General features: G+C 50.4%; 1 protein-coding gene and 1 non-coding gene across 2 annotated transcripts in view; both read left to right on the top strand.

Moving 5' to 3' along the window:
• LOC138970685 (DNA damage-binding protein 1-like) overlaps positions 1–12,263 on the top strand; it is a 41,439-nt gene that overhangs the window by 9,524 nt on the left and 19,652 nt on the right. Inside the window, exons 8-15 of the mRNA XM_070343158.1 lie at positions 221–379; positions 827–910; positions 1,362–1,478; positions 1,851–1,953; positions 3,211–3,392; positions 4,509–4,687; positions 5,977–6,140; positions 7,097–7,204. Of these exons, the coding sequence (XP_070199259.1) occupies positions 221–379; positions 827–910; positions 1,362–1,478; positions 1,851–1,953; positions 3,211–3,392; positions 4,509–4,687; positions 5,977–6,140; positions 7,097–7,204 (1,096 nt within the window). The remainder of the gene's footprint in view (positions 1–220; positions 380–826; positions 911–1,361; positions 1,479–1,850; positions 1,954–3,210; positions 3,393–4,508; positions 4,688–5,976; positions 6,141–7,096; positions 7,205–12,263) is intronic.
• LOC138972074 (5S ribosomal RNA) lies at positions 8,346–8,464 on the top strand. Its single transcript, XR_011457452.1, has one exon. It is a non-coding gene; the product is annotated as a 5S ribosomal RNA (ribosomal RNA).

Consider the following 12,263-nt stretch of genomic DNA (forward strand, 5'->3'; position numbering starts at 1 on the left):
TACTCATTGGATGCATTTGTTGTTTTGGGATTTCAACTCCCTTTCTTTTGTGTCTCCTACCAGCAAAATCCACTTATGTGTTACAGTCGAGTGGACTCTAATGAGTCTCGTTATGTTCAGCAGCCATTGGTACACACAAACATGTATTTGTTACTCCTTTCTTTACTTATATTTGTTGATTTGTGATTTTAACTCGCTAGCTTTCTGTCTCTGCTACCAGCTAAATCCACTGATCTGTTACGGTCGAGTGGACTCGAACGGGTCTCGCTACCTGCTGGGGGACATGGCTGGACGACTCTTCATGCTGCTGTTGGAACGAGAGGAAAAGATGGACGGCACACAGGTAGTCAAGGACCTCAAGGTGGAACTCCTGGGAGAGGTAGGGAAGGGTTGAATGCACTTTGTACTTCCTTGCAGTCAATGGTTGTTGACACTTTCTACCCCACCTATGTTGACCATATTTTTTTTTAGCCGAGACCAGCTGTGCTGCAGCAGGTCACTCAGAGTTGTAGTAACTGTGTATCAACAGGCTGGAATGCAGGCGATAGATCGACGTTACAGGAAGCGACTGAAGCTAACAGTCTGAGCGGATATATTTGTATCTGGTCAGATAGAGCCATATGAGTGGATACGGATATATCCGTACCTGGGAGACAATGAAATAAACAAAGATCATAATTGACAAATTCCGAAATAACTGTCACGTTTGTATGGGTTGTGAGAGAATGAATAAACGTGTCCTATTTTTTTTGTTCAGTCTCAAATTATTTTTAGCTGTTTGTGTGTTCTTGAGGTGTGATAGATACCACAACTTCTTCCATTTCAGACAACCATTGCTGAATGCATCACATATCTGGACAATGGTGTTGTGTTCATTGGCTCCAGACTGGGTGACTCGCAGCTTGTGAAGGCAAGCATGTAGAAAGAGATAGATAGCTTCATGGTTTGGGTGTGTTTTAGCAACACTTTTGTTAACACTTTTGTTAAAATTCCAACAGTGTGCAGAGAATGAAATCTAAAAAGAAAAGAACATCAGACTTGGTTCGCAAAACAAATGTTAAACTCATGTTGGCATGTTTCTGAGCTTAGAAGGCGATGTGAATTCCTCAGTTACAGAATTAAACCTCAGTTTCAGAATTTTTGAGATAGTGAATTATTAAACTTGTTTTGTTTGTTTTTCAGAAATGATAGTGAATAGCATTTGTTATGGTGAATTAAACTTCTTTTGTTTGTTTTTCAGATAGTGAATAGCATTTGTTATGGTGAATTAAACTTCTTTTGTTTGTTTTTCAGATAGTGAATAGCATTTGTTATGGTTGTTTATCAGACAGAGAATGCAACTTCTGTTGATTATTTTTCAGTTGAACGTTGATCCGGATGAGAACGGCAGCTTTGTACAGATCATGGAAACCTTTGTCAACCTTGGCCCCATTGTGGACATGTGTGTTGTTGACCTTGAGAGACAAGGTCAAGGACAGGTCAGTGTGAGATGATCAGTGATAGTTCCATTAGTAAACAAATAATACACTTTCGATAAAAATAGAGCGGGTCGTTTTGGAATTGAGTTTTAGAGGGTCCAGATAAAAGATTGAATATTGCTACTGTAGACTTGTATAATATATATGCTAGCCACTCTTAAAACTGTACTACAATGCAGGTTCCAATATGCCTTGTTTGACTTTTAGGGAGGTTGTTTTGGCATTTACTGTAATCCTATTATTCTTGAAGAACTTCAATAAGCGATAAGCCTGTTCCATATCTTATCCTTGAATGCAGAGTCTCCACAGAGCCATATTTTTAAACATTGATGATCTGGCAGGAAATTGAATTTTCTTTCCCTGTATTTGCAGCTTGTGACATGCTCTGGTGCCTTCAAGGAGGGGTCCTTGAGAATCATTCGCAATGGTATCGGCATTCACGAACACGCCAATATTGACCTCCCTGGTATCAAAGGTGAGAACTTCTTACACTTGTAGTAGGATATGCGCCGAAATGGCTGCGATCTGCTGGCCGATGTGAATGCGTGATGTATTGTGTAAAAAAATTCCATCTCACACGGCATAAATAAATCCCTGCGCCTTGAATATGTGCGCGATATAAATTGCATAAAAAAATTTTACAAAAAAATAAAATAAAATGAATCCCTGCGCTTAGAACTGTACCCACGGAATACGCGCGATATAAGCCTCATATTGATTGAATGATTGACTTGTTGAGGTGATGTGGATCTTTATGTAACATCAATCAGTAACACTAATACGTGTAGATTTCAAGTCGTTTTCTCCAGGTTAGACAGTATCATGGATTTTCTGTACAATGTCAGGGGAAACTAGACACTTCAGGTTTTCCATGTTGTTTTAATTAATTAACTGTTAATTTTCTTGTGATTATTTATGTGTTCGTCCACTGCAAAGACCATTAGGTCGACAAACTGAGTGTTTCATTTTGTCTTGAATTAACTTTCGATAACTTTAATTTCTTGTTTTAATTATGAATCTTTATATTTCAGGAAACTGGCCGATGTACTGAGTGTTTAATTTTGTCTTTAATTAAACCTCCTATAACTTGACCCTTCTTGTTTTTCGTTTTCGTTGATGACACAACCATTTGTCGAGGGTAGCGTAGGCACCCGGTCTGCTCCCCGCCTAAAAAAGGCCAGTGCCGTTCCGTCTTCGAGGGACTGCGTGGGTTTCATTTCGGAGTTTTCCTTCTCCTAGACGAGTTTCCTTCCATGGATGATGAGCCTCCTCTACCCTCGTTTTGAATTCAGAGTGGTCTTCTCTTAGGATAGCTGCCTGCCAGGGTTGACGAGCCTATCCTGCCCGGCTATTTGACCCATAGCTGGAGGTTGGTTCGTGGGCACCTGGGCGTTTCCACACACTGGTGGGCCCGCATGCCGCACGTCTAGGGGCCAACCTCCTCCGAGTCCTTGTAGTCTAGCCTGGGGCCTTGCGGTACCCAGTTTACGCCTGTCGCCGCTATGGAGGCACTACATAGGGCTTGTTGTGGAGAGGTTATTGTACTGGCAGGAGAGACTGACACATTCTGCTCTCTTTTCGCATTGTCCTAAAAAGGAGAGACGGTGCTAGCCAGCGGTGAGGGCTGAAAGCGAGAAGTGACAAGCACAAGACACTTCGCCAACACACTAGACACGTCACACAACCGTTTGGCAGGCCCTTCTTGTTTTAATTCTGAATCTTTACGTTGCAGGAATCTGGCCTCTGAAGATGAACACGGATGACTTTGACAACCTGCTGGTGATGTCCTTCGTGGGTCAGTCGAGGGTCCTCATGCTGAGCGGAGAGGAGGTGGAGGAGACGGAGCTGGCGGGTTTCGACGGAGACAACCAGACCTTTGTGTGCGTCAACATCACCAAGGATCAGATGCTACAAGTAGGTTGTGTTTGCTTGAACATCATGCATGTCTTGTACAGTGGAACGGGCGGGGATGTAGCTCAGTCGGTAGCGCGCTGGATTTGTATCCAGTTGGCCGCTGTCAGCGTGAGTTCGTCCCCACGTTCGGCGAGAGATTTATTTCTCAGAGTCAACTTTGTGTGCAGACTCTCCTCGGTGTCCGAACACCCCCCGTGTGTACACGCAAGCACAAGACCAAGTGCGCACGAAAAAATCCTGTAATCCATGTCAGAGTTCGGTGGGTTATAGAAACACGAAAATACCCAGCATGCTTCCTCCGAAAACGGCGTATGGCTGCCTAAATGGCGGGGTAAAAAAACGGTCATACACGTAAAATTCCACTCGTGCAAAAAACACGAGTGTACGTGGGAATTTCAGCCCACGAACGCAGAAGAAAAATGAGTTTTGCCAAAATTCCATGAAGTCAATATGCTCATGAATACATGAGCAGTTATGGGTACTTTAATAATAAAGTACAGAAGTGAAAGCAAGTGTGGAAAATTGTGTAAATATGTGTATGTCAGACCCGTTTACCCTTACGATTTTGGCGTATTAATTTTCTCCAAAAAATACGCCATTCCGCTATCCGTGTCAAGACTACGATTTTCGAAACGTCCAGGTTACGTTTTCTGTTTTCCGTCGCTGTCCGCTTCCGATCCAACATTTTTAAATCTTTTCCGTAAATTTTAAGTAACGCTCTGCGCGCATCTCTCTCTGCGCATATCTGCTGCGGTTTTTGGCGGTAAACTGAATCAGAATGTGCTTTGTCTCGCACAGTTTACAGTACGCCAACATGAAGAGAAGTCGAGAATCGAGTGCCTCGGAAAAAGAAGACAACCCGTTTAAGAAGAAACCTCCAACCAAGCAGAAATTTCGAAAAGAATACACTGAAAAGTGGACGTTTCTAGGACCTTTGTGAATGATGGATATATGTGCATGATTGCGTTTCGCAGACACAGTTGTCATGGGTGTTGTAATTGGCGACGAATGCTGGATGATTACTATTTTTGTGCCAGGATTACTATTTTTGGGGATGAGCATTACTCCAAAACACTTATGGGGGTAAACAGGTCTGGTATGTTGATCTCCTAACAGATCACCCAGCGATCAGTGCGACTGGTCAGCCTGTCAGGAGGGGGACTGCTGTGTGAGTGGACACACCCGGACGGTCGCAACATCAGTCTGGCCAGCTGTAACACCACGCAGGCCGTCATCGCTGCCGGCTCTGAGCTGCACTACTTTGAACTGGCTCCCGGACAAATCAAACACGCAGGGTAAGGTCGCATTTTCCAAGGAAGGTGACTGTCTTTCTGAACACAGATTATTGGCTCACGTAAGTGTAGCCTATGCGATCGTAACTTTGTCTGTCTGTGCGTGCGTTTGTGCGTGCGTGTGTGCGTGTGTGTGTATGTCTGTGGTAGAAACTTTAACATTTCCGAGTCTATGTGTGAGTGGTTATCCAAGACTATGGATAAAGCTCGCAAAAGATTACGTCACGGTCAAAAGTGTTTGACGTCAATTAATGCATCATGACGGCATGCCTCCCTGTAGTCTTTCTCTCTCGCGTGGTGTGTGTGGTCTCAGTCATTGTTATTTTGAGCGGGCCGAGACTATTTGGCAGTCGTGTCCCTGTAAGTAGGCTACATGCAGACACAGACAGATCTAGATCTAGTGTCTCTCTTTCTTGCACAGTCGTCACCTAAGCTTACTGTGTGTGTGGGTGTGTATGTGTGACGGAGTGATTGAGTTTGTGTTACTGTTTGTCTATTTCTTACGTGAGCCTTGAAGGCTTCGCCTCTTGTTTTGGCTTTAGAAGAAAACAATTGTCAGAAGTAGGTCAAATGTTTCTTAGTGATCTTAATGAGACATTTGTTGTGTGTGTTCTCATTACATTCTTTGTGTATAAAAGCTGCCAGGGGAGGCCATTGAATTGTCTGTAAAATTGCAAAATATTTAAAGGTCCGACCCTCCGTCCCCCCCCCCCCCCCCCCCACTTCCTCAGTAGGACTTACTAAGACACATGCAGCCATAATGTTTTGCTTATTATATGCAGACCAAGGCTCTAGTGAATGTTTTTGCTTTGTCAGATCATTTAACATATAAACTGACCTTTTTTTTTACTCATGGTTAGTAAAACTCTCCACGGCTGTGATTTTTGGCTCACGTAAGTGTAGCCTATGCGATGCTAACTTTTGTCTGTCTGTGCGTGCGTGCGTGCGTATGTATGTATGTATGTATGTATGTATGTCTGTGGTAGAAACTTTAACATTTGAAGACGTCACATTATGGCGTAAGAGGATTAGACGTCACGCGAAGGAATTACTGAAAGTCTCGGTCATTGTTATTTTGAGCGGGCCGAGACTAGTTGGCAGTCGTGTCCCTGTAAGTAGGCTACATGCAGACAGACAGACATCTAGTGTCTCGCTTTCTTGCACAGTGTCACCTATGCTTACTGTGTGTGTGTGTATGTGTGACGGAGTGATTGAGTTTGTGTTACTGTTTGTCTATTTCTTACGTGAGCCTTGAAGGCTTCGCCTCTTGTTATCATTAAAACTGTGTGCAGACAAACGACAATGGAGCACGAAGTTGCCTGTCTGGACATCACGCCGCTGAAAGAAGGAGAGAGTCTCGCTGAGCTCATTGCCGTGGGACTGTGGACAGACATATCTTCGCGGGTTCTGCGTCTGCCCAGCTTTGAGAGTCTGCACACGGAAATGTTAGGAGGAGGTCAGTGAAACAAACCGTGGTGTATGAGTGTGTGTGACCTTACGAGTAACATGTTTTCCCTGCTAATATAATGAAGTCACCGAGACAAACTTCGTTCTGAGAAATTATTTTTCGGTTTCTGAGAGACTCGCAGAAGAAGCGAAAGAATGCTTTTGTGACGCCAGTAGAGTGGATGCCCCTGTTATGACCTCCAAAAATCTGAGAAAATCCGGTCTTACAAAGTAGGGAGTCCTAATACACCCTTTCGGAGTCTCAGGCGAGAGTCTGTGCATTGCATGCTGGGATTGCAAATTGTATCAAACACGAGGTCTTCAGAAGAGGTACGTTGCCGATTGCGTTCAAGTTTTCCCTCGTAAGCTCTTATCTCTTTGATATTTCTGTGGTTTTTGTCCCACGATAGTTTCATGATTTGGATGCGGGATGGATCTCGAGTGTGTTTGGTACAACAGAGCGCCCCCTGCCGACACTCTTCTTCTTTTTCTTCTGCGTTCGTGGGCTGAAACTCCCACGTACACTCGTGTTTTTGCATGAGTGGAATTTTACGTGTATGACCGTTTTTTACCCCGCCATTTAGGCAGCCATACGCCGTTTTCGGAGGAAGCATGCTGGGTATTTTCGTGTTTCTATAACCCACCGAACTCTGACATGGATTACAGGATCTTTTTCGTGCGCACTTGGTCTTGTGTTTGCGTGTACACACCAGGGTGTTCGGACACCGAGGAGAGTCTGCACACAAAGTTGACTCTGAGAAATAAATCTCTCGCCGAACGTGGGGACAAACTCACGCTGACAGCGGCCAACTGGATACAAATCCAGCGCGCTACCGACTGAGCTACATCCCCGCCTGCATGCGCACTCGAAACTCCGAAGGGGTGTATTCGGGGGGTCTCAAAGGGGTTCAACCGTACCAGCCTGTTAGCTTCCAAGAGTACTTGAGCTGTGTATTTTTTTCCCAGAGATCATCCCGAGGTCCATTCTGATGGCCACCTTTGAAGGACTTCGCTATCTGCTGGTCGCCCTCGGTGATGGATCTCTCTTCTACTTCTCACTGAATCCAACCACTGGTGAGTAGACACCGTTTAGAGATTGTTCCGAACAATTAGAAAGGTAACACATGCAAGTTTTATATAGGTAAATCATCCCGTCACATAATTCTACTAATTGACAATTAAACATTAGCTCTCTCTCTCTCTCTCTCTCTGTCTCTGTCTCTCTCTGTCAATATAACACTTACCTCGACAGTACTATTCTTGCACATTATCTATTATAGGCCGAAAAAAAAATTGGACAAAACGCTGAGTGGGTACAATTATCTCCCATAACCATGCGCCACCGTGGATCCCAAGCACTCGGAGTGCTTCCCCCTTACAGGATGTAGGTGGCGCGTCCTCTTTCTTTTTTCGCGCGTGTCAGACCGGCTGTGTTTCTGCTACGCTCCCGGATTATTTTGGACTAAGAGGCTTCTTTTCTGTGTGGACTATCACCTGTTGGATTATTGTGTGTTATTCCACTTCTGGCTTGAGGCTACGTTGTGTTTCCTTCAACTTGTGCCTCCGTTTTTGTGTGGCGGACTCGGCGTGCCTCCCGTCCTACTTCGTGGTGACCGGTTGTCTGCTTCTCGTTTCGCCTCATTCACTTGAGTATTGACCTTAATTTTCTTTGAATTTTGTTAATTCTCGGTCTTTGAGGGTACGTACAGGGCGAGGTAGGATGTCTCGTCCTGTTTTGGGCTCTGGTTCTACGGAACCAGAGTCTGCCGGGGGCAACCCTTCTCCGGGCGCCCAGCGTCATGTTTTACGCACGGAGAAGGGGATCTTTCGGCGCTCCGACTCTCCCTCCCCAAACGCTTTGCGTTTGCGGCGAGGGAGGAGAAAGCCTGTTTGAGCAAGCTCAATGCGAGCTTGCTCAAACAGGCTGGGCTTGAGCCTGGGACTTCGGGCGGGGCTGCGCCGTCGAAGGTTCGGGGAAGGTCGAGGGGAAAGAAAAAGCTTCTTTCTCCTTCTCCTTCAGTGGAACAGGCTTCCCCCCCCTTCGACGCCGTTGTCCGGCCCTCAGTCTCAGGCTTCAGCTCCTCCCGGTTTCAAGCCTGGGGGGAAGGTTTCCTTCTCCTCCCTGGCTCGAATCCGGGGGCAGGTCGATTCCCAACCCTCTTTGGGGGTTGGTGAATCCGATCTAGGGGCTACTGGAGAGACTCAGGTTTTGACAGCCAACGGCCATACCACGTTGAAAACACAGGTTCTCGTCCGACCACCGAAGTTAAGCAACGTCGGGCCCGGTTAGTACTTGGATGGGTGACCGCCTGGGAACACCGGGTGCAGTTGGCATTAAAATCTTCCTTTTCCGGTGCCTCTCCTGTGCCCTCCTCGGTTTCCACCGCTGTGGAAGCCAGGAGGGACACGGGTCCTCCTCTGAACTCCCTCGCTGGGTCGTCTGCTGCTGTTTCGACAGTAGTTTCGGCCTCCTGGGGGGGGAGATCGGAGGAGATGACGGGGTCTCTGAATTCCCTCCCCGCTGGGGTTGGGATGCGAATTGACCCCGTTCAGGGCGGTCCTGTGGGGGCAGGGGTTTCAGGCTTCGTGCCTACGACCACTGCTACTACGGTTCCCTCTGACGTCCGTGTGACTGGTGGCTGTCCCTCTTGATAAGACGCTCCGGCCGACTAGTTACTGGACGTGGAGGTGTTCGACAGAACGTGGTACTTCTGTCGAATGGTCAGGGCGACGGGAACATTGTTTCTGTTGCTCAGACCGACACCTCCGACCGGACCGTCTTGACCCCACGCCATTCCTTAGCGTCTGGTGTTCGGGTGACGGATGGTCCGGACCAAGGGTCCGGAACGTTCCAGGCTTACGGGTCGGGATCGAACCGGACCCACGGGTCCCGACTGGACTTGACCTCCGGGTTTGGTCCGGACGGGACCCATGGTACGGGACCGTACCGGACCTTAGGGTCCGGTGCGGGACAGTACCTCTGGCCCTTGCCGGACCCCCGGACCTACGGGTCCGGATGGTACGGTACGGGACCAGTGGTTCGGTCGGGACCGGACCACCCGACCACCTCTGTTGGTCTGGGTGGTCTGGCACCGAACCGGAACACACCGGACCACCGGACCTACGGGTCCGGATGGTACGGTACCGGACCAGTGGTCCGGTCGGGACCGGACCACTCGACCACCTCTGTTGGTCCGGGTGGTCTGGCACCGAACCGGACCATGCCGGACCTACGGGTCCGGATGGTACGGTATGTCCACGTCCGACCGAGCCACCCGAACACTTCTGTGGGTACGGATGGTTCGGTACCGAACGGGACCTCCGGATGCTACGGGACCGGACCGAACCTACGGGTTCGGATGGTCCGGTACCGGACCAGTGGTCCGGTCCGAACCGGACCACCCGACCACCTCTGTTGGTCCGGATGGTCTGTCACCGAACCGGACCATACCGGACCACCGGACCTACGGGTCCGGATGGTACGGTAGGTCCACGTCCGGACCGAACCACCCGAACACTTCTGTGGGTACGGATGGTTCGGTGCCGTACGGGACCTCCGGATGGTACGGGACCGGACCACAGGACCGGAACACCGGACCACCCTATCGGATCGGTCCGGACCACCCGACCACCTCTGTTGGTCCGGATGGTCTGGCACCGAACCGGACCTACGGGTCCGGATGGTACGGTATGTCCACGTCCGGACCGAGCCACCCGAACACTTCTGTGGGTACGGGTGGTTCGGTGCCAAACGGGACCTCCGGATGGTACGGGACCGGACCGGACCTACGGGTCCGGATGGTCCGGTACTGGACCGGTGGTCCGGTCCGGACCGGACCACCCGACCACCTCTGTTGGTCCGGATGGTCCGGCACCGAACCGGACCACCGGACTTACGGGTCCGGATGGTACGGTATGTCCACGTCCGGACCGAGCCACCCGAACACTTCTGTGGATACGGATGGTTCGGTGCCGAACGGGACCTCCGGATGGTACGGGACCGGACAGGAACACCGGACCGGAACACCGGACCACCCTACCGGACCGGTCCGGACCACCCGACTACGGGTCCGGACCCGTAGGTCCGGACCTACGGGTCCGGACCTACGGGTCCGGATGGTCCGGTGCCGGACCACCCGACCACCTCTGTTGGGCTGGATGGTCTGGCACCGAACCGGACCATACCGGACCTACGGGTCCGGATGGTACGGTATGTCCACGTCCGGACCTAACCACCCGAACACTTCTGTGGGTACGATGGTTCGGTGCCGAACGGGACCTCCGGATGGTCCGGCACCGGACCGGAACACCGGACCACCCTACCGGACCGGATCGGCACCCCCGACAGGACCGGACCATTTCTTTTCTGATCAGACCCGATGGGTTCCTGTTCAGTCTATAAATGGCGGGGGTTCGTTGGCTGGGCTGACCCAACAGTCGCAGGGTTGTTGTTTTTCTCCCCCTTCGGCTGCTGGAGACGTTTCGTCTTTGGGGCAGGGGTCTTCGCGGCCTCTTGCTTCTGTGGGCGTTTCTTCACAGCCTGCTTCATCGCTTTCGGCTCTTCCCCTTCAAGCTCCCTACACTCCTGCTTTTGAGGAGTTGTCGGAAGTGAAGAGGAGAGTGAGTCGGAGGACGATAGGGAGGAGGATCAGGGTCGCCCTGAGGTTAACACTGATCCTCTACCCTTGCCGGTTTCTGATGGAACTTCCGAAGCTATGCTTCGTACTTTCCAACAGTACATGACAGACATCACGCGGCGTCTTGACGTCACGGATGCCTCTCTTAAGCGTCTGTCGTCTAGTGTTGACACACAGGACCTGGACCCGGGGTCTGAGGACGAGAGGCAGGAGGCTCGTCCTCGCACAGCTAGAAGGACGTTTGAACAGTTTCAGGACGTCCTTCCCTGAGACGCCCTCTCGTCCTTTGAGTCCGCTTCGGCCCGGGCGCGGGAGGCTCACGCCGCGTCTGCCGGCGGCTCGTTTTATGAACGATCCGTCCGCCGGCAATTCGCGTTCCACCCTAGTCTTAGTGCCACGGTGGAAGCGGCAGCACATCGCCTGAGGAGTACAGATTCACGTGCAAACGCGACCTATGTTCCTCGGGAGGACGCGGGTTCAGTGCCATGCTTTCCTTCGGGAGGCGCACCTCCACTGTTTCCTCGTGTCCAATCTGTTTCGTCCCTCCCTTTTCCCTTTGACTCTCGAACTCTCCCTTTCCAGACTTCGAGTGTTTAGGGTGGGGCTGACGGTGATGTGTTCGTTGGGGAGGTGCCTTCGGTCAAGAAGGTGGAACTGAGCTCTGCTTCGTTCCACAATCTTGAGGCCACCGTTTCTTCCACAGTCGAGGCCCAATCACAGGCCTTGACATGGATGAGCACGCTGTCCACACTGTTGGACCCTCCCGATCGGGCAGAGTCCGATTCCACTCGGGTCCTTGACACGGTTCGAGTGGATCGGGCTTTGCATGCCGTGCGATCGTGCGTGACGTCTGCGGCAGAATTGGCCATTGGAACACGGGTCCACTTTATTGGCCCTGTTCCGTGATCATTTTCTGCCTACTTCTATAGTGCCTCCGGATATGAGGAAGAGTCTGAGGAACACGTTTCCTCAGCCTTCTTCCCTCTTTCATCCGGACACTGTTCGTTCTGTGGTGGAGTCCACACGCCAGAGGAACACTGATTCTCTGATGGTTGGCCTCGCTGCTTCGGCGACGGCGGCGGGGAGTAAGAGAAGTGCTACAGTCACCTCCAGCTCCCAGCCTCAGAAGAAGAAGAAGAAGAAGAAGCCAGTTTCACTGCCTCCTTCTTCCTCCTCTTAGGCGCCTGTTGCGTTCCCAAGCAAGACGAAGGGTGCTCAGACAGGTAAGGGGAAGCAGCACCACCAGGGGGGGTGGTCGCAAGCCTGCGCCTGCCCGCCAGCAGAATTTTCAGTGAGTCCCGGCCCTACGTTGACGCCCCCTCAAGTTGCCCCTCTTTCGTCCGTCGGTTCCCTTTTTCGGGCCCGCGGCATGTGGGGCAGACTGGTCTTCAACCAGTTTTTCTTGAGGGTGGTGTGGTCGGGGTTTTCTCTACCGCTGTCGTCACAACCTCCATTGTCCGCTCTACCCTGGACGTTCCCCCCTCCTCGAGACCCTG

The sequence above is a fragment of the Littorina saxatilis genome, linkage group LG7 (assembly GCF_037325665.1).
Source record: "Littorina saxatilis isolate snail1 linkage group LG7, US_GU_Lsax_2.0, whole genome shotgun sequence".
NCBI classification, from domain to species: domain Eukaryota; kingdom Metazoa; phylum Mollusca; class Gastropoda; order Littorinimorpha; family Littorinidae; genus Littorina; species Littorina saxatilis.